The sequence below is a fragment of the Scophthalmus maximus genome, chromosome 21 (genome assembly GCF_022379125.1).
Source record: "Scophthalmus maximus strain ysfricsl-2021 chromosome 21, ASM2237912v1, whole genome shotgun sequence".
NCBI lineage: Eukaryota > Metazoa > Chordata > Actinopteri > Pleuronectiformes > Scophthalmidae > Scophthalmus > Scophthalmus maximus.
This window is the reverse complement of record NC_061535.1, coordinates 256,453-282,548: the sequence shown is the minus strand read 5'-3', so window position 1 is coordinate 282,548 and position 26,096 is coordinate 256,453. Positions and strand designations below refer to the sequence as shown.

At 37.6% G+C, this 26,096-nt stretch overlaps 4 protein-coding genes across 8 annotated transcripts; 2 read left to right on the top strand and 2 right to left on the bottom strand.

Moving 5' to 3' along the window:
* Positions 1-1,457: 1,457 nt before the first annotated feature.
* Positions 1,458-7,675, bottom strand: LOC118291062 (GTPase IMAP family member 9). 2 transcript variants are annotated; one of them, XM_035618955.2, is made up of 3 exons: positions 7,564-7,675; positions 6,216-6,340; positions 1,458-4,718 (listed from the first exon to the last, which is right to left on the bottom strand). In XM_035618955.2, exons 2-3 carry the CDS (start codon positions 6,244-6,246, stop codon positions 3,931-3,933), a joined length of 819 nt encoding a protein of 272 aa, XP_035474848.1. In that variant the 5' UTR covers positions 6,247-6,340; positions 7,564-7,675; the 3' UTR covers positions 1,458-3,930. The 2 variants fall into 2 exon arrangements, with proteins under 2 accessions (XP_035474848.1, XP_035474847.1); XM_035618954.2 differs by lacking the exon at positions 7,564-7,675 and having other exon boundaries at positions 6,216-6,462.
* Positions 7,676-8,604: 929 nt separating this feature from the next.
* chmp4c (charged multivesicular body protein 4C) lies at positions 8,605-11,629 on the bottom strand. The gene is made up of 5 exons (XM_035618956.1): positions 11,245-11,629; positions 10,536-10,713; positions 10,102-10,210; positions 9,741-9,867; positions 8,605-9,186 (listed from the first exon to the last, which is right to left on the bottom strand). The coding sequence occupies exons 1-5, from the start codon at positions 11,456-11,458 to the stop codon at positions 9,125-9,127; spliced, it is 690 nt and encodes a 229-aa protein (XP_035474849.1). The 5' UTR covers positions 11,459-11,629; the 3' UTR covers positions 8,605-9,124.
* A 383-nt stretch (positions 11,630-12,012) lies between these two features.
* zfand1 (zinc finger, AN1-type domain 1) lies at positions 12,013-16,094 on the top strand. 4 transcript variants are annotated; one of them, XM_035618950.2, is made up of 8 exons: positions 12,020-12,501; positions 13,000-13,042; positions 14,134-14,173; positions 14,308-14,444; positions 14,655-14,746; positions 14,962-15,080; positions 15,173-15,328; positions 15,852-16,094. In XM_035618950.2, exons 1-8 carry the CDS (start codon positions 12,447-12,449, stop codon positions 16,026-16,028), a joined length of 819 nt encoding a protein of 272 aa, XP_035474843.1. In that variant the 5' UTR covers positions 12,020-12,446; the 3' UTR covers positions 16,029-16,094. The 4 variants fall into 4 exon arrangements, with proteins under 4 accessions (XP_035474844.1, XP_035474843.1, XP_035474845.1 ...); XM_035618952.2 differs by having other exon boundaries at positions 12,022-12,501; positions 14,112-14,173; XM_035618951.2 differs by lacking the exon at positions 15,173-15,328 and having other exon boundaries at positions 12,013-12,501.
* Positions 16,095-17,577: 1,483 nt separating this feature from the next.
* On the top strand, positions 17,578-26,059 carry maf1b (MAF1 homolog, negative regulator of RNA polymerase III b). The gene is made up of 8 exons (XM_035618963.2): positions 17,578-18,126; positions 19,167-19,251; positions 23,474-23,605; positions 23,752-23,914; positions 24,042-24,163; positions 24,285-24,404; positions 24,769-24,861; positions 25,040-26,059. The coding sequence occupies exons 2-8, from the start codon at positions 19,169-19,171 to the stop codon at positions 25,062-25,064; spliced, it is 738 nt and encodes a 245-aa protein (XP_035474856.1). The 5' UTR covers positions 17,578-18,126; positions 19,167-19,168; the 3' UTR covers positions 25,065-26,059.
* Positions 26,060-26,096: the final 37 nt, after the last annotated feature.

Genomic DNA, 26,096 nt, shown 5'->3' with positions numbered 1-26,096 from the left:
GTTTAAATCAAGCCCATGTAATTAAAATAAAATGTCAGTAATGAGTTGGTCTATAGCAGGCAAGTTTCCTGTCTAATGTTTCTGTATCAAATGTCAAATCACATCAATATTTATCCACACAGGGTGAAAACAGTCAGTGCATATATGAGTATACAACACTGGACTCTCTTAGAGTCCTACAATTAAAAAAGGTTTTTACATCAGTATTCACCAGATGTCCCAGAGGGAAAAAAAGGTCCAGATTCAATAGTTTAAATGAAAACAAGTAGATGTAAATCCTGGGAGGTGCCGCCTGTGACACTGTGACAAGAAACCAGGATCTGTGCTACTAAGTCACTTAAGTTAACTAAAATGAAATCTAGCAGAGCTCTGAGAATTAAGAAGTAAAACTGGGTAACATTGGCATATATATTGTTATATCAGTAGTAGAGAGATATGCAAGGCAAGGATTCAATACTGTGAGCACCTGCTTGTGCTTTGTGAGACTGGGCCACTCCTATAATGGCCCTGCATACACAGACACACATACTGGTTTGAGGCCCAACAGTATGTGACCATTGCTAATGTACTTTTCCTAAGGCTCACAAAGGAAGGCTGTATAAAAATGCTACACACCTCCTCATGCAACGTTGGAGTTTCTGTCCAGAGCAGCTGACTCTGTCAGGCACAGGCAGAGCCACCAGCTCCCTGAAAGGATTATACATTCAGCACAGCTGGCTGCGCACATAAGATGACTAAATATTGGTATAGCACTTCAGAATACTGCACTATTGCACCTTTCGCTCATGATTTTTAGCTATGTGGATATACTGCACTGCTAAAAAAGCCTGCTGGAAGACATTCATTCATTCATTCATCGTCTACCGCTTTATCCATTTAAGGGTCGCGGGGGGTTGCTGGAGCCAATCCCAGCTAACATTGGGCGAGAGGCGGGGTTCACCCTGGACAGGTCGCCAGCCTATCGCAGGGTCACATACAGAGACAAACAACCATTCACTCACACATTCACACCTACGGTCAATTTATAGTCTCCAATGAACCTAACCCCATTCTGCATGTCTTTGGACTGTGGGAGGAAGCCGGAGAACCTGAGAGAACCCACGCATACACGGGGAGAACATGCAAACTCCTAAGACATGTTAAATGTATTTCAAAAAACAAGCACCTGTCCACTGCACGGCAGTGGTCACAAACTCCACAAGGTACCTTTAAGCTTTCAGAATAATTGTGTTGGGGGATGTGAGGGTCACACCATTCAGATCTGTCACTATCTCAACGGTGTTCAGACCGACATCAGATTCAAAGAGAGAGGCCTGAATGTTCACTTGTGCTGTGTAACAGTGACTTTGTGGTCTCCAGCCTTCTCTCACACAAGACAGAAAAATTATACATTGTGTAAGTTAAAACAATAGTCACACCGACTACAAGTTGAAGAACAGAGAGAATTAAAAAAATTATTTCAATATCTATAACTCATTTAATATGTAAATTCAAAGACTTTCAATGTCTAGTTCTCTTAACAAAAGATCTTCATTTTTTTTTCTTAAATTTCAAAACTTTCAAGGACCTGTGGGAACCCTGCATCTAACTTACCAGTCCACTTGGTGTAAGTGGCAGCTAGTAATGGTACATTTTAAAGACACTTGAAGCAAGCAGTTGAAAGAGTGGTAAAATAAAACTACACAACACAATGCCAGAGGATGGAAATATTAGACTCCCTTCATTAGGTGCCTCTCTGTGGCCTTTGGGAAATGTCCTGTAAAAACCACTGACACAAAACCTTCTAATCACTCAGTGAGCTGAACTTCTGTAGAGACGTTTAAGAAACACACCACCAATTTTAAACCGTAGAAGTCAGGATGCACATACAGTATGAGACATTGCAAAGCACATGCTTCAACCTAGATTCAGACACATTTCACCTAAGTAAACTAATTCTCCTTGCACTTTTGTACTTTTAACCTCAATTTTTTCAAGATTTAATGAAAACTGAGTGCATCTGTTAGAGGGCCACGGCAGAGCACCTTTGCCTCTAACAAATCACTCTGTCACAAAGTTATACAAACATCTGGAAAATCACTACTTTGAGGGAACAGACAAAATCAACAACTGCTGAAGTACTACATTTATACCTGTACACCAAGATAATGACAGACATTGCAGAATGAGAAAGGAATTTACAGTTTGGTCACAACAAATAGGAATAAAAGCCATTCCCTCAACAGTCATCAACAGAATATAAAAAAATATTTAGTAGTGCAGTTTTGACACTGGTATCCACCATGACTAAGGAGTGTACACAATGATGGTGATTGCCTACTGTATGTAACAGCTTGTACTTACATAATTTAGATTAAATTAAATATGTCCCATCAGACAAGCTCAAAGCCATTATTATAACCCAACAAACATCCTCCACACAAACAAACAAAATATCATCAGCATGAGAAAGAGGCTTTTATGTTGAAAAGGCCTCCCACATTATAACATTGAGAAGATAACTGCATCATAAAACACAGTAACATGTCCAATAAAAAAAATAAACCATGTTGGTTTGTACATTCAGTGGCATTTACGTTAATTTCCCTTTTCTGTCTCGTCAAGTAAGCAGCTCTGCCATCGGTACAGTAAGCCAGAGGATACGTTAGTCGTGGTTGAGAGGGTCCATCAGCCATGAGTGTGTTATTAATAGGGCTCCATTTTACATACAAGCTTGATTCACATGCACTTAGCTAAAATACTATGATCTCACTAATTTTGTAGCAGAGTTAGAAAGGGAGGGATGGTGCTTTGTTTTGTTTCTAGGTTTGTCGCCTTTGGGTTGCTATGGAGACCGTAGGAGGAAATGGCAAGCTTACTGATTAAGGGTGCAAGGAACATGTTAGGAAGGTGTTAAGATGCCTCCATCAAATGACAAACACACAAACACACACACATATATATATATATATATATATATATATATATATATATATATATATATATATATATATATAAATACTTCCTTAAAGTAGCTATAATCAAATTTTTTTTATCACAACATTGGATTTAATGTGAAAGAAGTGAGTCAGAGAATTATCACCTCCCTCACTGTTGTGGTTTTATGGCCCACAGCTTTACTGTTATGGTTCACTTTCAATGTTTCATTGTTTTGTCTACAGCGGCAGGCAGCTGTTGTCTTTACCTAGCCAGAGGAACAACTCTAAATGAAGACAAATATTCTTCCAACTGCTGAATGTGAAAATAAGCAACAATTTGTTTTGTAAAGGGTGTTAATATGTAGGTGTTGTTTTCACATCTTGATTCTGCTGAGTAACTAAAACAATCAGTTGTTGCAGGTTAAATGTGTTTAATGTGTTGACTTGACTTGTCTGTTGAAACAGGATGTTGTGTATGGATTTAAGGCAGCACACTGATCATTGTTTGATTAAATAGGAAAGGCACAGATTTCTTAAAAAATTGCGATATGTGGAATTGAGCAAAATCAAGTCACCATGATAAATTCTCTTTTCCAGGAAGTTAAAGTATTGTTCATTAGTTTAGATCATTAGATCTGGCTCTTAAATGATCAGTAATGTCCTTCAAGAAACTCATAATATTTTAAACTTTCATTCCTATAGAGCCAAAATATGGCAACATCTCAGATTTGAAGCTGACACACTTTGAATGATTGTGAAAGATAAAAAAACAAAGTTCCACTCAGTTGTCCTGCTGATTGTGGTGCTGCTTTGGGTTCTGCTGCTGTTTCATTTAATGTTTATTGGTGGTTGGCAAACCAGCTTAGAGATGCATTAATGCCCCCAAGTGGACTGGAGTTATTTTCCGTTCAAGAGGGTCTGCTGAGTCAAGTGCAACACATAATGGTAAAATTTGGTCTACCCATCCAGAGCGTAATATCAAACTGGTTTCTCGGCCCAACCCTACACATCATCACTCACTGGAAAGCGGCTCCACCTCCATGGCTTTGGACAAACCCAGTCCAGAGTTCTGTTTGGGTCTCGCTCCCAGCTCCCGCATATCTCTGGCTGGGTTCTGGTTCTCCTCCAGAGGTTTCTTTTCTTGCTTAGCCTCCTCTTGGTTGTAGTGGCCCCCTTCCTCTGCCACCATCTTCTCCACTTTCTCCATCAAGCGTCCTACCTGGGGATGCTCCTCGAATATGCAGTTATTTATGACAAAGTACCTTCGCTTGCACTTTTCCAGCACCCACTGCAGCTCCTTGCCCTCCCTGCGAATGTACCTTTCAATTGATATGGTCCTCAACACCTCCGCCCAAGTGAAAACCACAATTGTATGCTTCCACACATACTCCCCAAAGAGGCTCACATGCTCCTCAATGCGCGCGCGGTCCACTTCTGTGAACATGCCCACAGGGATGACGAGCAGGAAGGCATGCGGCCCTGGAGTGGAAAGAGATGCACCTCTCAATAGCTCTTGTTTATAGGAGGGGGGTGTATCCTGGGCAGAGAACCACCCTGGAGTGTCCACCACAACCACCTGCCGCCCCTGCACCTCAGTCTGCCTCTTGACACAGAACTCAGCTGCTCGCTCCAGGCGAAATTCCTCCCGGCCAATGATAGTGTTGCCCGTCAGGCTCTTTCCTGGCCACCTCCAGCCCAGCACCACCAGACGGACTTCAGGAAGGTGGTTGGCTGATTGGGCTGCAGCTGCTTTCTTTCCTGCCTCCTCTTCTGGTCCAGTGGCATCTCTAGCTGTGGTCACTGAATTGAAAAAGAGTCAGTGTTGGGATAGGATGTAGTAGAATGTCAAATGGTTTTAACAAGCATTGATTACATAAATCGGCAAAAGGGCTGCAAAAATTAAAGAAAAAAATTGCCAAATCTCAACGTACTTTTACATTTTTCACCTTTTTATTTGTCAATACTAACTTTGTTGGCAACAATAAAATCCATAGTATAGTTTTTGTGTTATAACTAATAACTGCTATGACTGCTTTGATATGTAACACTGTGAGCCATATTGTTCTGTTCTAAAAATGTGAATTAAAAAATAAATACATAATATAAATACATACAAAAATTGTGTCCTCAAAGATCTGCAACTAATGATTATTTTCAGGGCCAATTTTTCTGAGGATTCATTTCTCATTTGAAAAATTCATTATTTTGTCAATGAAATGTCACGAATGGAAGAGAAAATGCCTGTTGCACAGCTCACGGTGATGTATTTTAGATTTCTTGTTTCAGATTTCTTGTCCAAAACCTGAATATGTTAAATATATGGCCAAACAAAATATTAGCTCTCACATTTCAAATCTACAACAAGTAAATAAAATGCACCTAGGAATTTTACTTGAAAAATTATTTGACAAATAATCGATTATCAAAATAGTTGCAGATAAATTAAATTTCTGTCAATTGTCAGACCAATTATTATTATTGGACTACCCTTGTGGCTCTCCCTCAAGGAAAAAATATCTCATACTCCATATTTATTGTTCATACTTTTTCATTAGTTTAATATAGTAAATGTGTATCAAATGCATTAATATGTATCTATGTATGTAAATATTATTTAAGTTGTACTTTTATTAAAATCCCAATTGGTTTGTTTAAACGGGAAACGCTTAGTACCCTCACAAATTTAACTTTTGGTCATTAAGTGAACCACGGTCAACTTAAATGGTAACTTAATGAAAGTGGAGACGTTAGCTTCCCAATAATAGGAAGAGGGAAGTAACTATTGCTTTTACTTAAGATCTGTACTTAAGTACTTGTCCTTGAGGAGTTCCGTTTTCTACCAGAGTTCACATGCAAATGTGATCATTTTTTCTCCAATAAAAGTATTATAACACAAGTAATACCTTACATAACTCGTAACTCAACATATCACGATAACTAAATACAATCAACTAATAAACTATGACTATAAAATCATAGGTTTCAGATAAAAACGTTGATTTAACCCTAATCACAAAATAACCAGCAGTGTAACTACAACCTCACGCTATTATTAACGAGAATAACGTCGTCATACTTGGTTAATAACGATGTGAGATAAAGTTAAAAGTACACTACGTTTGTCTAACGTCCTCTGACGTTACTTAATACGTGTGAAACGTGTCATGGTCCGGTAACCATAACCTGAACACCGTCTGCTAACTTGGCGCTAAGTTCAATAGCCGCAGAAACTAGGCACACTATAAACAACTACAACTCAGCGACGGTTTTAAAAAGATAAATATGTTAGTGGCTTACTTGTTGTCTGATGTGGTTTGTTCGCGTCCATGCTGTACTTTATCCCAGATGTTTCTGTTTCAGGTGATATTCGTCTTTGGGCGTTTCATTTACGACTACTTCCTCTTGAAGAAACACTAAGCTAACTGGAAAGTAAAGAGTAGTACTTTCTCATTTTTTCAAAATAAAAGCGTGGCCAACCGGATGCAGGCTTTCTACACATCAGTAGCAAAGGGGAGCTCGAAATAAAAAGGAAAGTGAGAATATTTTAAACAAAAACGTTTAGGAATTAAGCCCATACTCGACCATATCTGACAGTGAATTGCAGTGGTCTCTCAACTGGCAGTGCAGCCAGATCATACAGCAGATAAATACGCAGAGACACTTACTATTGTAAGTAAAAGTATGAAAAAATCCTCGAATGATTGTAATTTATCATTTAAAACGGGAGTATTAACTGACAAAATGAAAGTAGCTAAAGTCATCCCATTATATAAATCTGGTGACTCACATATTTTCAATAACTAAAGACTGGTATGGTTTGATTTCTCAGTTCTCAAAAATACTTGTCTGTCACAAGACTGGATAGTTTCATCAATGAAAACATTTCACTAATGGACAGTCAGTATGGGTTCAGATCAGGTAGATCAACGTCTAAGCACTAATCGAGTTAGTAAAAAAGATTAACAAATTGTATTGATAACAAAAACTTTGCGGTCGGGATTTTCATTGATCTTAAAAAAGCATTTGATACAGTTGATCATGAAATACTACTACACAAAATGGAAAAGTATGGCATCAGAGGTGTGGCTTATGACTGGATAAAAAGCTTTGTTGAAAACAGGAGCCAGTTTGTCCAAATGGGTCATCACCAGTCAGGGCGCCTCAGCATTTCCTGTGGCATCCCACAGGGGTCAGTATTGGGCCCAGAATTGTTTATCCTCTGGATGTTATTTGTAAAGTATCAAATTTACTAAAATCTATTGTTTTTGCAGATGACACGAATATTTTCTATAGGGATGACTTACAGCACATATTGAAAATGGTAACACTAAATGAACAAATTGAAACATTGGTTTGATTCAAATAATTAATCTCTAAACTTAAACATGACTAAATTCATGTTATTTTGAAGTTGTACAATAAACACAGATGTTAAACTAGTAATTGATAATTAAATAATTGACAGAGTATATGAAAACAAGTTTCTGGCTGTGGAAATTGTCCATAAGCTGTGCTGGAAGCACCACATTAAAGATCTGTGCCCTAAGATGGCAAGGAGCATCGGAAAATTGAGTAAAACTAGATACATCTTGATCTCAAATTTAAACTGCACAATAAATGTTTAATGTAAAACAAAACGATTTACCAGATAACATACGAAAAATGTTTAAGGTTAGAGAAGTGGGATACCAAGTAAGAGCTACATTATATATGTATATGTATATATACATATATTAGTTTTTTCTGTAGTGTGGTGGAAATTCTACCACTGTGTCTACAGTGAAGTTGAAATAAAGGGTCGTATGTGTGTTTGTGTGTGTGTGTGTGTGTGTGTGATCCTTTGATCTCAGGAGTGTATATGCTACATCACAGGAGTGTGTATAGTGTGTATACTAGATGAAAGGAATGTATACCTTTGATCCTTACATCAACGGGATTGCTAATTAAAAATTATCGAGAATAGGAATAAGCATTCATGATCACATAAATCTGTTAAGTAAATACACACAACTGTAGCCAGCAGAACATGTCTAAACATACACTGTCTCAAGGCACTTTACATAGTAAGGTCAATATTACAAAAAAACAAAAAATCCCATAATGAGCAAGCACTTGGCGACTGTGGATGATAAAAAAAACTCCCTTTTAACAGGAAGAAATCTCTAGCAAAACTGGACTAATTTGTGGGCGGCCATCTGCCTCGACCAGTTGAGGAGAAAATGGGGGAGAGAGGAGAGACAGGAGAGAAGAGAGAGAACAGTTATACAACCAACGTTTTTAATCTGTATTAGACTGATATTTATAATTACGGAAATAATACTGACACTAAATCCAATGATGTTATTAATAATAATAATAATAATAATGACAGGTTTGGATCCTGCAGCTCTGGAGTCAGAGATAAACTACTAATACATTTGAAAAACAGACCAGGAACACTAACAGAGAGTGCATAGAGGCATGGTTTAATCTATTTTTCCATTACAGTAATAATATGATATTGTAAAGTTGGGGCAGGACTATATTAGCTTTATGCTTCTGCCTGCTCCTTCTCGAATACATCCTTGTTTTGTTCTTTGATAGAATCTGAGTGGTTTATCGGTTTGTGTTTTAATATTCCTGTTTTTATCCAATTTTTGTTTTTTTGTTGATGGTTCGAGATAAATAAAAAAATTTAAAAAGGCAATACTATTAAAGGAGTGATTTTATTGTTGAAAATTGAAGAGCAATATTTTTACAATGTTCATGCAATGTCTCAGCTTATTTACAGTGGTCTGACACACACACAAAAGGCATTTTGTTCACCATGTTAAAAACATCTCGGTCCTCTTTATGTCTTCATTGGGCTTTAGATGCTCAGGTTAGGTACAAATAAAAATAAAAGAAGCAGTAAATTAAGGAAAGCATATTAAATTGGGGTGATATTCCTTTTGGGCGTTAACTTCACTATTTCCTTGAGTGGGAAACCGGATGCACACTTTCTACACAGCAGTAGCAAACAATAACGTGTTGGAAAAAAAATGTAATACCAATTTGGGAAAAAGCCCATACTCATGACAATTAATTGCATTATAAGGTTAAAGACAGACAAAGGGTGTTTTTTAACATAATATGATGTTCTTCATTTGCCGTTAAAATAATTAAAAATCTTCCAAAAAAATAACATCTCTATCACTTCCAGTGAGTGTAAGGCTGGATTCATGTACTCAAATTGCCCATGATGCCAGCATATGCATGTCATCCTCATCTTCAGCCTTCTTCTTGGTTGCTGTTAAGGACAACAGTTAACAATTAATGCTGTCAGATTATAATTGAACATTTAATGCAATAATAATGACCTTGCAGCGTTATTTATGTGATCAGTACATGATCCCATGGTATGAAGCACAAACAGAACATACAATAATAATAAAACAATAGCACACAGCATGGCATGTTGAAGGACTTTTTTTTTTCTCTCCCTTAATTTCCTGTCACTTTTCCATTGTCAAATAAATGGTAAAATTTCTCCCCAAAATTAACATTAACATCCTGAGTTATTCAAGTGTTAGGTTGTCTTTTATTTTATTGTAGAATTTCTATATCCTTATTACTTTTGATTTACTGTAATTCTCTTAATTTTGCCCACTTTAAATGTGCGTATATCATGAGTATATGTAGGTAAAAGTTTACATACATTAATTCTTAAACTCAAACATTTATTTTGCTGATGAAATTGCCTTTTACATGTTGAAGCATTTACTGTAGTACTTTAATATATTAAATAAAGATATTGAGAATAAGATTTATTTGTCCTTAACTGTCTTGGAGTGTTGTACTTACTCGCGCGCTGACTGGGCCGTGCTGAAGGTAGTTTGGAGCTAGGCACACTGGGTAGTCCGCCCATACTCATCATGCTGTCCTCCATGTCTTCCTGTTCCAGCTCTGCCAGCTCGGCTAGCAGCTCATCCTAAGAAAACACAAAACTTAAACAACTATTAAAGTTTGTCCGATCCATTTTTGTAGAGCGGCGGCGGCACAGAATATATCACATATGATCTAAAGTCTGTGTTGTGTCACAAAAATAAAATGGCCTCAGAAAATTGACATAAAAGGCAAAGAGGGAGAGAGAGAGAGAGAGAGAGAGAGAGAGAGAGAGAGAGAGAGAGAGGTGATTTTGACAGGAAGTAGGAACGGTATCGACCTCATCAAATGTCTCGCCAAAAGGTCTGGAAATAGCATCGCTGATCTCTTGAGCCACATCCTGTTGCTCTGTTATATCATGCATCAGATCATCTATCTTCCCAAGGTCCCTGAAAAATGAGCGAGAGAGATTAAAAAAGTATAAACTCAAGTTTAGATTTGACTAACTTAACTAAACTTAACACTTAAAGGAGTTCCCCTTAAACGATGCTGCAAATTGTACTATACTATACTATATATATAAATTGCTATAAAAAATAAACAATTAACTGTGAATGATATCAAATTATGATAGTAAACATTACAAAGGTCTACATCAGGTTTAGGTCTTATAGTATTTGACCTAAGTCAACATCAGTCTGTCCTTGTCCAGATTTGAGGTTTTTCCTTCTGTGTGCTTTTATTAGGGTAATATCACTAGGTTCTACTTCTTACATGTTATCATGGACTTTCTTCATGGCCTGGGCGGCATAGCCCATATTGTTCAGGACCTCTGTGTTAGTGTGCGAGTTCTCCAAAGCTTCTCTCTGAAACTCAATGGTGGAGAGGGTGCCATCAATCTGGGTGAGCTGCTGCTCCAAGCGCTTCTTCCTCTTCAACGCCTGCAGAGCAGCTGATACAGAAAGATTGTAGAAGTTACTCATATGCGACACTGATAATTTCATGCCTTTGCTCTGGTTTAGGGAAATGTTGGAAGTTATCAAACAAAAAGATACTCGGTTCCTCCCATTGCATTATTTTTAGTCCGAGGTGTTTAAACGAGCAATGCAGCACAACATTAGAAAACACAACAGTAGAAAACACATCAGTGTCGGATTATAATGACCCCTTTCACTATGAAAGAAACTTTTAGATTTTCAAAAGTTGCTTTTTCTCTCTTACTTTTTTCATCTTGACCTGCTGCTGCTGCATCAAACTGAATTTGCTGTGAAATAATCACTTTAACAACAAAAGCAATCGTAGACCAACACATAACCTCTTCAATCGCCTCCTTTCATATCTGGAGTTTTTGAAATTGACCACAGAAAAGACACATATATACAGTAATATTCACTTTTAAGCCACAGTAAACAGTCTCAGAAGGCCTATGAGCCTCTTTTCTAAATGTAATTGGCTTTTTTTTTTGACTAGTACAAAAACGTACCCCTCTTGTTTTTGGTCCCATGCTTCTTCGCTATCATTATTTCTTGCTCTATCCTCTTCTCCAGGTAATCTTGTTTCTTTGTCAGCATTTCCTCTGTTTCTCGAAGTTTGTGGATGGCCTCCTGAGGCGAAGGTCCTCCACGCGGCCGGTGGTGCTTGGTCTTGGAAGAGCTCGAGCTGGAGCTCCCCTTGAATAATTTCGAGATTTTGCTCATTTTGACGGCTTTTGGAGTAAACTGCGCAAGTAACTAAATCCAAACACGAGCTACTTCAGTGTTATGGCAGATGGGTGTGCAACAAGGAGATTTTCCTGCTCGACGGCTTTGCGGTTTCAATTCAGAGCAGCAAGTGAATGCACCTTTCACCACACCTCAGCGTCAACTGAGTGACGTACTGACACCTTACGCCCAGCCTTCTCTTTCCGTGGTTTCTTTTTACTACGTTTGGAATAATAAAACACGAAAAACTTTTAAAATTGAATTTAAAATAGAATTATGACAGATGTGTTTATTTTATTTTATCGTTATACGTGTATGATTATCGTAATTGTTAATGAAGCAAGAATAAATTTCAATTAATATTTTAAATATATAATATAAATATTCAATATATAAACTGAGAGTCAGTAGATGTAATGGCAGGAAAAAAAACATATGTCGTAGTCAAACTATCAAACATTTTTTTAAAGGGTCACGTGGTTTGACTAATGACGTCAAAGTTTATGTTGACAGGAGATAAAGGGAATACATTTACATTAGATACAAAATAGAATAGGCAGTGTAAGAAACCAGGGAGGATACAGAAAAGAGGAGATCATATACTAACAATAATAATGTGACTATTTTCAGGTACCAGAAACAGTAGAACACTTGATAGTTCACTGCGGGAAATACTCATCAGATAGAAAGGACATGCTGGAGGAATATGAGAAAATCGGGGCTACTCAGTATCTGTAAAGGACATATGTGGGAAAAGTGGACAAGGCAGGAAGTACCTGGTCAGCTTCATCAAGAGGGCAGGCTTAACTGGAAATAACTCCAGAAGAGGGCAGTAATGCAACATTAAGAATGCAAGCTGCCGTTAAAACCCCAAAAGAAGAAGAAGAAGAAGAAGAAGAAGAAGAAGAAGAAGAAGAAGCAGAAGAAGCAGAAGAAGCAGAAGAAGCAGCAGCAGCAGCAGCAGCAGCAGCAGCACGGCTAATTCATGGCTGAATTAGACATTGGGAAACATTGTCAGATCGATTCCTGCAATCAGAAAGGTCTGTTTCAACTTCACCTCAGTTATAACAAACACAAATATTGAAAAGTGATGTCACACTGTCGTTATTTCATTATAATAAACACAGCGAGGGTCTGTTTAGCATGGTTAGACTGTCAGCTAGCTTGGTAAGCTAAGAGCTGACTACATCCGTTTTTAAACTGTTCAGTTTATGGTTACAGTCTCTTCTGTTAAACGACACACACTTATCGTGAGCAACATGACTTGACTCGAGTAGACAGTTTAGTAGACTGCCAATATTAGTTTAGTTTAAATAAAGAAAGTCCGTTTGCCTCAGTTAGCCTAAATGTACAGCAGCTGCAGTGGATGTGGAAACTTTGCTATGTACCTAGTTATTCAAGAATTATATCCAGACCACAGTCCACTGTCACAGTAACGCTTGTAATAGAAAAAAAAAGAGTTATGTGCTATCTGTTGTTGAGTGATCCCTGTTCATAAGAATACCTGGTTGAATTAGTTCTCTTCATTCTTCTTACAGATTTCCTTCCATTTGTTTGTTATTCCTGCAGTGGTGTTTTCTGGTAAGACATTACAGAATAGAGGAAATGTTCAGATTTTTGTCTCCGCGCACATTATAGCTTTTCACAATGTTCTTTTTCATATACTTTTCACTGTTTTTAAAAATCGGAGAGACTGAAAAATCTTAATGCATCAGCATATTACTGATTGCTTGCAGCTACTCTTAGATGGTTCATAATCGGCATAGAGTCACTTGGCAGTTTATTAGATTCAACAATCCTCCTTTCATTATGTTTTTTTTTATTAAAACTGTATTTGAAAAGTGCTGATTCCACTGTAGGTTGTTGTAGGTTATTTTGCTGTTGGAACAGGTGTTTCTCTTATTCATTCTGCCCTCACTGATATAAACAGAGTGGAAAAGCGATAGAAACACCTGGCCATACAACGCAACACAATTGCACAGCACCCTTTAGCCTCCAACATTACTATACAGTTGAATCAACACTGTTTCCACTAAATCCAAACACTAACTACAATTAAAGGAGGATTTAATGCAGGACTTTTGTATTGGACTGCATTAGTTTTAGCAAGGTCTACCTAATAAACTGCCAAGCAAGTTAGATCAGTGTGAATAGCAGTAAAAAAAAGAAAATACTTTTTCAAACTCACTTTGATAAGCATAAATAGCAGAACTTCAGTATCATACAGGCTCTGGTAGCTGCTGTTAAAGTAGTAACACCTAGAGGCAGCAGAATGCAAAGTAAAATATAAAATGCAGCAATTAACTGATAAATTACTGTTATTTTTCAAGAATAAAGATGATGTTGATCATATTAGACATTTGTTACCTTGGGATTAAGCATATGGTGAGTATTTTCTGTCAGTTTTTAGATTAAAAAATTAATTTTGAAATAGCATTGGCTATGTGTGACTATCAAAAATAAGTGTGGCACTTGTTCTGAAATGTTATGGCGTTAAGTATAAAGTTGGTTATTATAGAAATACTAAAGAAGAGAACCTCTTAATTGATCGTAAGTACATTTAAAGTTATTTCATTGAGTATTTTATTTTATTATTATTTTATTTTTTATCTCTGATCATTCCAGGTGTCATTTTTAATGAAATATACAGTACATCCCTTTGTCTCTCACAGCCTAGCGCACAGAAGCAGAGAGGACCACTCATGTTCAGAGGTAGTACTGTGGATGACATGTGAAGAACATGTGACATGTTCTTCATTGACTAGATTGGAACAAATACAGTTTTCTTCTGTCCTCCTGATACTAAGATACTAGCTCTATTGTTTTTGTACTTTGACATTTTATAGGACTCAGTAAATAGAGAGCGAATGGAACCAAGGCTTACTGGTGGCAGTACAAGTTATCCATGCTCATTTGAAGACTGCAGAAGAAAAGAGTTGTTACCAGTGATATGTCCGCAGTGTGAAAAACATTTCTGTTTGGTGTAAGTTTACACTTTCTTTCTCTCTCTTTTATTAACCTTTTTATGAAACAATATAATTAGTGTTGGCATTGAACTATGGCCCCTGTGCCCGTTTGGACTTCATATGATAGAATTAGAATGATGGGATATTGTAGTTCCATAATTACAAAAAACAACAAAAAAGTTGAACTGAAAGTGAAAGGTGCACATTTTTTTGTTGTTGACTTACAGACATCGTCATCAGGATGATCACAAGTGTGAGAAGTTGGAGGTCCAAAAGCCTCGAATGGCAGCCACTAAAGAGCTGGTGCAAAAGATTGTGGGTCAGTGACTCAGTGACTGTAGTACAGACACTTATAATTGGTATCTTGTCAATATGTCTGTAATCACTGTTTCTTATGTCATTCCTTTTTTGTCCACATGGGATCAGTATTAAACAAATGCTGGCATCTTATTCATAACTAATGCAAATCTGTTTGTTTTACTCAGTCTATTACATTTTGGGTTATGATTGTACCACTCTCATGTGACTACTCAGAGTCAAAGAATGGATCCAAAAGTAAAAGAAGTAAAGGAGCAAAGAACAGTGCAACCGCAGCTACGGTAGCATTAATGAAACTGAAACTGCATGCTGCAGGAGACAAGGGAGTACCACAGGTAAAAATCCTAGCCATTACATATTTAATTGAATACTTCCGTGTACCAGTGTGTATGATTCTATTTTTTTCTCTACTTTTTTGGCCTTCCAGACAGAGAGAACCTATTTTCAGGTTTATCTCCCTAAAGAATCTAAGGACTCCAGCCAACCCATGTTCTTCTGTTCTAAATGGAGTGTGGGAAAAGTGGTGGATTATGCAGCCTCGCTAGCTAGCCTCAAGAACAACAATAATGTACTAACAGCTAAGGTAACAGCTAGCAGGAGCAGCATTACTGCTAATCACAAGAAATTTTACTAACTAATTTTTAGCTACAACTAAGTGGCTTATTTTATTTTCTACCTCTAACCATACTTTCCACTAAACTTAACTAACTGTTCTTGTCTTCATGACCTCCACTTCCTGATATAAGTTCACAATTAATTTTTATTTCCATGTATATGTCAAACCTGTGTGCAAATGTCAAACCTGTTTTATCTCACATGTTATCTTTCAATGGCCATGTTGCAGTATAAACAGTATTTTTTAACATAGATAGTAACCTCTACTTATTTTGTGTAGTGTTAACTCAGCGAGACCTTTGCTCTTTAACACATAATTATTAGTTTATTGTAATTATATGTACATTAAATAATGTCGTATTAAATATTATAAAATATGACATTTAATATTCTTAAAGGTCATGACCCTAGAAAATCAAAATCATCATAATGTTATGTGTATCTCTTGGATAAGTCTTGACAGCGACTCTCTCTCTCCTCTGGGTTTGCAGAAGTTGCGGTTATGCAACCCTCAGACAGGCGAGGCTTTGCGGATGGATGACACCCTGCTCACGCTACTGGCTCACCTAGAAACTCCCCTGTACAATGGGGGTAACCTGATCCTGGAGTACCTTGACAATGAGTGCAGAAGCCTGGGGGATGTGTCTGACTATATCACCCGGACATGACAAACCAACAGATTTCTGAATGCAATTTGTATTTCTGTCAATAAAATTTACCTTTGAAATATTGAACTTCTATTATACTTCTGTAAATGTTAGAATATATGAAAATGTAATGGTTTATGTACAAGGAATGCTGTCCCATGTTAATTCAGGATTAACTATACAAATAACCAAGTAAGCACTATTAAATATTGTGAATTTTTTTTGCTAAATCATACAGTATATTATAAAGTAGGAAATAAACTATGATGGTGCAGGACCCAGGTGGGACTTGAACCCACAATTCCCAGCTCCGGAGGATTTTAAATTTCAGCAAGTGTTGAGAATGTAGGCATCATTCAAGAACTATATTGGTTTACCTGTTTCCAGCACATTTTTTTAGAGGGGAGGTCCTAGTGCTATTCTTTTGTTTTATTTCATTATGTTACTGCTTCATGCTTGAGGTCATCATGATGGATCTTTATCTTTAATGCAATTAATACAATTCATCTTCAATTAAATTATTTATTATTTGTGCATGGAACAGTGTGCTTTATTAAATATTGCTGTAAATGCACCAGGCTGTTTGTCATCTGTAGTCCCTATGTTACAAAGTATCGGTTTAAATGAAAAAATATATTCATAGTTTCAAAGCATTCAAAACAATAATGAAAAATAATGATAATATTCATGTTCATAGAAACATTCCGGACACCCTTATATAACATTGACAGATAATATTAAAACAGAGACTTATAATACAAGACCAACAAATACAATACAATACAAAATATCAATGTAAATTGACAGTATGAAATATACAAAGGAGAAGCAAAGACATGAAAAGCATGCACAGTAGATTAAAACATACATTAGTCCGACATCAAAACCACAAAAGACATGCAGGTAAATGAAGGAAGACCGGCGGTAGCAAGAGAGTAACAGCAGCAGCAAATGGGAGGTCAGCACTGACACACTGAGGACAGTAAGATGCAACCATTTTTTTAACTGAGCTCAGTTGCTGTGAGGGGTTCCATCAGCACATATTGCAGGGTTCAGTACAAAAGATCCAAATTCAGAACACACAAGTAAAAAATAGAAGGTGAAATATTAAAATGTAGAAAGCTGGGGTAAAAGACAAATTTGGATTTTATGAAAATTGAAAAGATCAATTTGACCTTGTAGATATGAATACATATAAGATGCATGTGATGTGGCAGAAAAATATTATAATTTGCAACACAGAGACTTATATTACATATACAATAAAGACAAAATATTATATCATATTTTATTTAAAAGATATGGAAGTATGTGCCTTACAGCCTGAGTATATTTACAGTAAACACAAACATTTCAAACACAAAGAAAGCAATTAACAGTATCCCTGTCATGTTTTGCAGTATTGTCCCATGACATTTGACAAAGCTTCATCCTGGGCAGAATCCGAGCGAGTTTTAACCAATCACATGAGTTGTCTTTCAAACGGACAGTTCAAAGAACCAATCACGAGGGGTTGTTGGTTTTAAACTGGGTGTTTACTTGATGTGCGTATATAAGCGAAAGGGGGCTGGGCTTACAAGGCACAACCTTCGTTGTTTTGGTGAGAATAGGGCTGTCGTTGGGGTGACTGACATTTTGAGGGAAATTTGACCCGCTTCGATATATTAACAGGCTAGGTAGCTCGTTAGTTGTTACTTTTCTGATCGAGTCGCTTAGAAAAAAGGCGACTTGATCTAGCTCATACAATTTGCTTTGTGACATCAGGTTGAAAGGGATGCCGCTGCAGACAGACTCCGACGGACGCAAACAGTCTCAGGATTTAATCTCATCGCATTTAATCGGGAAGAGCAGTTTTTCTATAAATTTAAAAGGCCTCAGAATAATCCATTCTCGACCGAATGCTTTTGTAAAATGCTCAAGCTCGAGTACAAATTAATAGCTCAGCTGTGAAGTGAAGACGGACGTGAATATTCAGCAAGCTAACTAAGCTAACGGTGGCAGGTCAACATAAACGGGGAGCATTCTTTTTTGCGTCGCCGAGTGGCCTGTTGGGTTAAGAAGACGAGTGTCTGCGGATTGACTTCTATTTTTTTTCGTCCCCTACTGAAAACACTGTACGGTGAGTAAAGTGTGGTGTAATATCGACGAACTGAATCAGGAAGACGATTTGTCAACTTGTATTGAACGGGGTGGGGGAGGGGCACCAGTTTACAGAAAGAGGAATCTGTGTTTTTCCTCTTAATTGTGTACTCACGGGGCGCTGTAACTCCACCGTAACAAACATCACCATATTGACAACAGCTTGTATCGTTTTATTTACTGACTTTACGACCAATGGTGGAAGAAGCGTTCAGATCCTTTACTGAAATAAGAGTACTAATAGGACACTGCTGTCATCCCTGTGTTGAATACGTACATACAGGGCGAATATAATTTGGATTCTTTTATTTTTTAAGTATTGATTGATCGACTGATTGTTTGTTTTGTTTTTTAAATATTCGAATGAAATAGAAAGTGAGAGATGTCCGTCTCTATTGTGAACTGTATTCACAATACTTGTTTAGTTCAACCAACAGTCCAAATTTTTAAATCATTTTTTAATAATTATAATATATGGCTAAATAAAGCAGTAGTTAATCTCCCCATTTTAGAGGCTGCGAGCATATGTTTGGCATTTCTGCTTAAAACATGATTATTTGATATTATTTCCCTTGACTTCAACTATTGGGTTGTTTTATTTTAAGCAAAACATAATTTTATTAGCTCTTTAGATGTTATAACTATATACTACAATAATTTCCTCTAAAATATAGTGGTAATAGAAGTATGAAGTAGGGTATGAGATTTTCACTGTACAATAACCGCCTCAGTATGAGGTACTGAAATAGGCCAAGTAAAGTACAAGCATCTCACATTTGTGTTTAGGATTAATGCTTGAGTAAATGTATTTAGTTATAATCCACTACTGTTTTATTAGTTTGTCACTTGAAAAATATGTTCAAATGCAAAGTTAACTCTGTAGCCGTTACCTTGGTGCCATTACGATTTGTTTTCCCTCTTAGTTTGTAGGTATTGAAGCAAAATAAGGGACTAAAAAAAAATTTTTATATGACCTCTGACTTACACAATATTTATGTTGCGTTTTTGTTTTTCATACAGCAATGAAACTGTTGGAAAACTCCAGCTTTGAAGCTCTTGGCTCCCAGCTGTGTGTTGAAACAGGGGAGTCTCGCATCCTTGGCAGGTAAGGGGTCGCACAGTATTTATTGTAGTGTGTTTCAACACGAACAACAGTAAACACTATTGTAATAATTATCGTCAGTCTTACAGGTACAATTGGTGATTTATTTTATTTGTACCAGGAAATTAGAGCTGTAAAGATGAGTCAATTAAGCATCGTTGATCTTTAGGAATAGTCAATTTTCATGTAGAAAATGAAAAATATTTGCATGTTGCAGTTTCTCAGATGTAAGGCATTCCTGCTTATCCTTGTCTTACTTACACAATAGTAAATTAAATATCTCATAGATTGGTTGTCAGACAAAAATGGAATTTGGAGACATCATCAAGACATGAAGGAAAAGGTTTGTTGTGAGAAAGAAAGAAAGTAACTTGCAGATTTGTGGATAATGAAATTAGTCATTACATGCAGCCCCACAAGACCCTTTTGGATCTGTATTTTTTCCAAAGATCTGGTGTATTTTTCCATCACACCAACTTCACTCTTGTGTGTTTGTACAGAGAAATACAAGGCAAACCCCATTAGTGCATCCTCAAATAACCCCCTTAGGTGCTTTAGTGTGAATTAAGGCTGCAGCTAACAATTTTTTTTTAATCAATTAATCTATTGATTATTTTTCAGATTAATCTACCGATAATTTTCTGTTTAGTCGATTAATCCATTGGTTAACTCACCAATAAATGATATATATATACAGTATATATCCATATCTCTTTGAATAACATATATGGGTCAGAGTAAATAAAGACGGAACACACAGAAGACATTTAGTTTGAATATTCTCTATGTAATAATGCAGATGAAGCAAAAAATCTTCCGTACAATCCATAGCAGAACATCTGAACATGATCTCTGCCAAATGTCATGCTGATAAATTCAAGCAGAGCAAAGTTACAGGCTTTATATGGTCATGGTCAGATGTTTCATGTGAGGCTTCTCACTCTAAAACTCATGGGAGTGATTTATGGATCAAAACGCAACTTATTATGACAAAATATTAAAGTTAAACGTAGTTTATGTTTGTCGCTGTTTGACGCAAACTTCTGTGTCTCTCAGCTCGCGTGAGTATCTTGAGTTTGCGCCTTGAGGCTCTCTCTCTCACTCCCTTTCTGCCAAAAACACACTACGCACATACGCCGCTCATATAACACAAGCTTTTTCAGATTATTTTTTCTTTTTCTGCATACCCCAGAACGGGAGACAACGTAAACAGTGCGACGCGTTGACGCATAGTACGCAAATCGAAGAATTTATTTAATCGCGTCGTTGCAGCCCTAGTGTGAATGGCTTTACTGCATCTCTTTCAGCATTGCAGACTTGTAAGTAGGGGTGCAAGGAATCACAAAACTCTTTGCTCTGCGGATTTTGAGTCACAGATCGTTTTTTCCGATTAGCAAAAAAGAAAGAAAAAAGAGACAAATATAACGTTGCTTTCCAGAACACATAAAGCAAAAGAACTTTTGCCCATGGTCTTAAATGTAACAACATTCAAATCCGGTGTTAAACTAAATCTGCAAAAAATTTAATTAAAGTGGTAAAGTAATGAGGCATGAATCACTGAAACAGTCGCGAGGGAGAGATGTTCACCATCACTTTCCAAGCATTGAGGCAAATGACACACCGAGGCTGCTTCTTTACCCTTATTTATTAGATTCAGACAAACTGCAACCTGCACTGCACATTAACTTCTATTGCATCTCTCTCTCTCTCTCTCTCCCTCGCTGGGTCGAGCCATTCTCACGTCACACACGCTCCCTGCTCTACCGCTCCATTCCCGACAGGAGTATTTAAAGTCACTGCTTTCCACCATGCCAGTGGACCACCACCATCATCTGTGTATTTTACAGAAAAGCCAAAATGCTTCCATACACCAGACTTAAAATGACGTGGGTGGCTTCTCCAGTTCTTCCGCTCCTCCAGTAGCAATGACTATGATCACTTTGATCCCTGTTAACATGCCTCGTTCATGTGAACACACAACTTCCTTCAACTTCTCACGATCATTAAATTTTCACCGCAGTTCTCTGCATCGACAGTTCAGGAATTATTACGCTACTTTAAAAAGTAACCGTGGCAGTAAAAAAAACGGTGTTATATGCATTATGGTTAAACTTTGGTATTAATCTGCGGATGACATGCGTTCCGGACCGTAGGTGGCATTCCGTACTGATCACGGATCAACTGTGATGCGTTACACCACTACTCAGGAACATAAAGGATTCCAACTCACTTGTTTACAGGAAATTAAGAATCACTGGAGTGGTGACCATATCAGTATATGAGGTGTGGCTGGTTCAGAGATCACAGATTCGGCATGTAAACAAGGGTAGTAGAGCAAACAAGTACCTGCAAGTTACGGAAAATGTTGACAGACTGCTACACTAAAAGCCTATTTATGGGCCTATTTTGAAAGTTAATAACTGACAGTTCATGTTTTTCACTCAGCAGACTGTTAAACATTAGTGTGTTTTAGGTAATGTAAGGCCTTCAGCAGGGCTTGCTCTGTAAGTGACAGTGTGGGTGGTTACATAAAGAGCAGCGGGTTGTGGAGTTATGCGGCCTGGTCTGCGAGCAGGGTTTGGAGTATAGGTGGTGAAACTGAGCCTCTGTACTGTTCTGACCTATAGTGACACACACCATGGTGTCCTCTCACACCACTCTGTGGCTATTTTGGAGACTGTTGTTAAGTGTGTTGTTGGAGCATATTCGCATGAACACAAAATCAAATGACAATAATTCTACATAATAGCTCAGTACTGCTTGAGCTGCCAAGGCTGCTCGGGTTAAGGCTGCTTAGTGGATTAGTGTGGCAGCCCATCATAGCTCTAGGACATGCAATCTGTGGGCTTTAACTGAAATATACCTTCCAGAAGGCTCATGATATTTTCTACAGATTCATTTTTGATTTAACAACACACAAAACGTGAACAAAACAACAAAGAACAGTGATAATAAACTTAATTTTTTACTGCATTTGAGACTAGTGACTAGTCACGAAATTGATTAAACTTAAATGAAAGAACGCAGCTGGTGGTCTGTGTAAAGGTCATATGTTTAGTGTACAAAAAACTTTGTAACACAGTAAGGTAATAAATCACCAGTACATGAATAGTTAACACAATAGTAGCAAAATACAACACAATGTTAGGAAGTTTGAGCTGTGTAATAACAGTTGTGTAATAGCTATTTTTAGACATATATATTAGTGTTCATATCTTAAATCTGCTCTGGTGTCTGTCCTGAGTGTCAGCTGTGATGAAAACCAGCGCAGTTTTCCACCACAGTATCCATTGCCATCAGATGTCCCTATAATTAGGCTGGCAATGCCAGAGAGTGTCTTTATAGTCTGTATGTCTAAAGTTGCACAACCTTTGCTCTTGCATGACCTCTGGATGGGTGGGGGCAAATAAACCAGTGTGCTCCACTGGCATATCTGTATACAGAGCTGTCTGACCTAGAAACATGAACAAGCATGCAGGAAATTTTGGCACTGACTTGTTCTTGTCAGGTGTTTGTGTAGATTTGTCTCTGTGGCAAAACATAACCCATAACCTTGTTTGACAACATAGCCCACTGTTGGCAAACAAGGTTATAGGTTATTGGTTATATGAAGTGTAAAATTGCCGGTCTTCCTGTAGTGTATGAATGTGAGAGGAAATTGTGTGTGTGTGTGTGTGTGTGTGTGTGTGTGTGTGTGTGTGTGTGTGTGTGTGTGTGTGTGTGTGTGTGTGTGTGTGTGTGTGTGTGTGTGTGTGTGTGTGTGTGTGTGTGTGTGTGTGTGTGTGTGTGCGCGTGCGCGTGCGCGTGCGTGCGAGAAAATGGGTGAATGTGACTTGCACAGTAAAAGTGCTTTGAGTGGTCGATAAGACTATAAAAGCGCTATATAAATACAGTCCATTTACCATTTAGATCTTTAAGACAAGTTTATCACACTCAATCCTCCTTTTATAAGGGTTGCTTTTACAATGACAATATAAGGCCAAAAACAAATCAGACCTGTTATTTATCTCAGTTATCCATATTTTTTCTTCATATTTAAGTCCTGTCAAGTGTTTTATTTAGAATATGCTTCAAAAAGCATTGGAATACCCTGAGGCACCCCTTGTATAGTGTGTAATAGTGTTTAAGCCTAATGGATTATTGAAGTAGATTCAGTCAGTATTTTTCAACAGCTAGTTGCTCCCATTGTTATATTTTCAACACATTGATATTTATCACCCCTCAGGATTGAGAGCTACTCCTGTAAGATGGCAGGAGATGATAAACATATGTTCAAGCAGTTCTGCCAAGAGGGGGAGCCCCACGTCCTGGAGGCTCTCTCTCCCCCTCAGTCCACCAGCGCCACCAGCCCTTCACAGTGAGTACTGCAGTCCACAGCCAATTAGAATGGTGAAGAACACACATTATGATTTCATATAAGAACAGCGGTACTAAGAGTCTTTAGTCAGTACTACATGTCACACATTTCATTTTTGTTAAATTTCTCTGTGTCCCTCTGTCAAGACTGGGGAAGAGCAGTGAAGATGGGGAAAACCCTCTGAGTGACAAGTGTTGCAGGAAGACTCTTTTCTACCTCATCACCACACTCAATGAGTCCTTCAGGCCAGACTATGACTTCAGCGCGGCACGTGCCCATGAGTTCAGCCGAGAACCAAGTCTCAACTGGGTCAGTATGCTGCTGTGCAGCTGACTCTGTCTTTCCTGTGAAGCATAGCCTATATTTCCCAAGTAAATATAGAAATGAGTACAAACAAGCTCTGTTGAATAATAATGTCAATGGCATTTATCTGCAGGTGGCCAATGCTGTAAACAGCAGCTTGTTTTCAGCTGTAGGAGAGGAGTTCAACGCTCTGGGGCCGGAGCTTTGGAACGCCATAGACCAGGAAATTAACCTGCAAAGCTGTGACATTTACAGGTAGGAGTGTGTCTGCACAAACATGTGCATTTGTGTATTATATCAGATCATTTATGCTGCTTAAAACCATTTGGGGTAAAGTGTAGCATTGTTAAATTAATGTCTATATGTTTGTTCATAGCTACAACCCTGATCTGGACTCAGACCCTTTTGGTGAAGAGGGGAGCCTCTGGTCCTTCAACTATTTCTTCTACAACAAGAAGCTCAAGAGGATTGTATTCTTCACATGTCGCTCTGTCAGGTCAGCAGCTTTCTGCCATTAGAGTTGTTCACTTCATCCCCTTAACATCAGATTCATCATCAGAAAGATTTTGTTTTTTATAAGAGGCAAAAACCACGACTACACTTAAATCACTAGTTTAATATATTTTATCTTAAATTATTGGAATAAGTTCTATCTGTTCTACAATGGAATTTAATGAGTTCATAAAGTGAAGCACTATAACTTGGGTTTTGAAAATTATTCTTTACTACCACACATATAATTGTCAAATTACACAAAGATTTAGTTTGATGGTCGTTTGATACTATTTGTGAGGTCAGAATGGAATCGAGATTCTTGTCCAGAGTTGCTCTGATCATGTAAGAACCTTTATTATCTGCAGTGTCCTGAGTGGCTATGGCCGTGATTGTCTCGACAATGAGCTGGACATGGAGCTGGATGATGAGGAGGAAATGGATGGCTTTACTGAGGACAGGTCAGACTGATGATCACCTACTGTCTTACTTTGATTTGCTATGTTACAGTATTTTCACTAGATGTTTCTCCCTGTTCGTGTAAATGGAAAGGATGCAGGTGATATTCTGTGATAAGATGCCTTTTTCACAGGTTGTATTACAAGAATGTCTCATTGGAATTTCCTTTTCTTTTCTCAGGTGCCCCAGAGCTTTGTGCGTGTGAGTTTCCCAGATAACAGGCCTCGGCCAAAGAATATCTGGGTTTTTCTTCCACCTATTCATCACTCCATCCTACCATTCTTTGTTTTGTGGATGTTGCTGCCTCACCCAAAGCCATGTTCACACTTTAGATTAATGCATGTTTGAAGCCTTCTCTTCAGCTGGCGAGCTGCATACCGTGAGGTGGTGGTCTTTTTTTAAGACCTCACGGTACATAAACCTCCTTCATTGAACCGAAAAACCAAGCCCAAGGAGAACAAAACTTCACACACACTGGGCTTTTGTAAACTTTCCTTCATGGAGATTTGAGAAGAGACCTCATTATGGATGTGCGGCCAAAGAAGGACAGCAAGCGAGTTGAGTTTCTTGCAAATGATGTCAAAGAGGAGTCCAGATAACACCAGCACCAAACTGATACAGAAGAAAATTTATAATATTCCAAACAGGGACGGGGCTGAGTCCATTTGAAAAAAATCCAGTTAATGCTGACTGATTTATCAGCTGAAAGCTCATCTGTTGTTTGTTTGTTGCTTATGTGACAGTGACGTTACTGTGAGAACTCTTTAGCACTGACTTTGAAATATTTTTTAACTATTATTGAATCTTATTACTGCAAACACTTGTTTGTACTTGTTAAGACATGAGGGGACGGTCGAGGGAAACTAATAGGTTGTGGCTTAGAAAACATCAGCTTTTATTGAATGCCAATTACATTTTAATGCTTCAGTTTGTCATCTAGATACAGTATTTTTTAATTTGTTTAATCTATCCCTGGTTGACCCTGATTTCTAGGTGTCATTTTTCTTTGCTTGTTACCTCACTGCAAAAGGTATAACAACATTTTAACAGAAAGTGACAGATATGTTCAGCATTATTTTTTAAAATTTGAATAGCTCCTCTTTACGTTCCTTAATAATTAAATTTGAGTTCTGTGTCTTTTCTTGACTGCTTTTGCTTTAATTCGCTGGTATCGATGTGAATAAACTGTTATTTTAATGAGCTTAGCCTGGTTCTTTTCTTGGAAAACAGTAAAATA

What these genes read in the sequence shown, in the direction of transcription:
- LOC118291062 (XM_035618955.2), bottom strand. Translation starts at nt 6,246, where the DNA reads ATGGACGCGAACAAACCACATCAGACAACAA. An exon ending in CAAACCACATCAGACAACAA is followed by an intron (nt 4,719 to 6,215) that starts GTAAGCCACTAA and finishes TTTTCAATTCAG; the next exon opens with TGACCACAGCTAGAGATGCC.
- chmp4c (XM_035618956.1), bottom strand. Translation starts at nt 11,458, where the DNA reads ATGAGCAAAATCTCGAAATTATTCAAGGGGAGCTCCAGCTCGAGCTCT. An exon ending in TGGGACCAAAAACAAGAGGG is followed by an intron (nt 10,714 to 11,244) that starts GTACGTTTTTGT and finishes TTTCTGTATCAG; the next exon opens with CTGCTCTGCAGGCGTTGAAG. An exon ending in ACGGCCCAGTCAGCGCGCGA is followed by an intron (nt 9,187 to 9,740) that starts GTAAGTACAACA and finishes TGTCCTTAACAG; the next exon opens with CAACCAAGAAGAAGGCTGAA.
- zfand1 (XM_035618950.2), top strand. Translation starts at nt 12,447, where the DNA reads ATGGCTGAATTAGACATTGGGAAACATTGTCAGATCGATTCCTGCAAT. An exon ending in CGATTCCTGCAATCAGAAAG is followed by an intron (nt 12,502 to 12,999) that starts GTCTGTTTCAAC and finishes TTCTTCTTACAG; the next exon opens with ATTTCCTTCCATTTGTTTGT. An exon ending in TCCTGCAGTGGTGTTTTCTG is followed by an intron (nt 13,043 to 14,133) that starts GTAAGACATTAC and finishes TGTCTCTCACAG; the next exon opens with CCTAGCGCACAGAAGCAGAG.
- maf1b (XM_035618963.2), top strand. Translation starts at nt 19,169, where the DNA reads ATGAAACTGTTGGAAAACTCCAGCTTTGAAGCTCTTGGCTCCCAGCTG. An exon ending in TTCACATGTCGCTCTGTCAG is followed by an intron (nt 24,405 to 24,768) that starts GTCAGCAGCTTT and finishes TATTATCTGCAG; the next exon opens with TGTCCTGAGTGGCTATGGCC. An exon ending in GATGGCTTTACTGAGGACAG is followed by an intron (nt 24,862 to 25,039) that starts GTCAGACTGATG and finishes TTCTTTTCTCAG; the next exon opens with GTGCCCCAGAGCTTTGTGCG.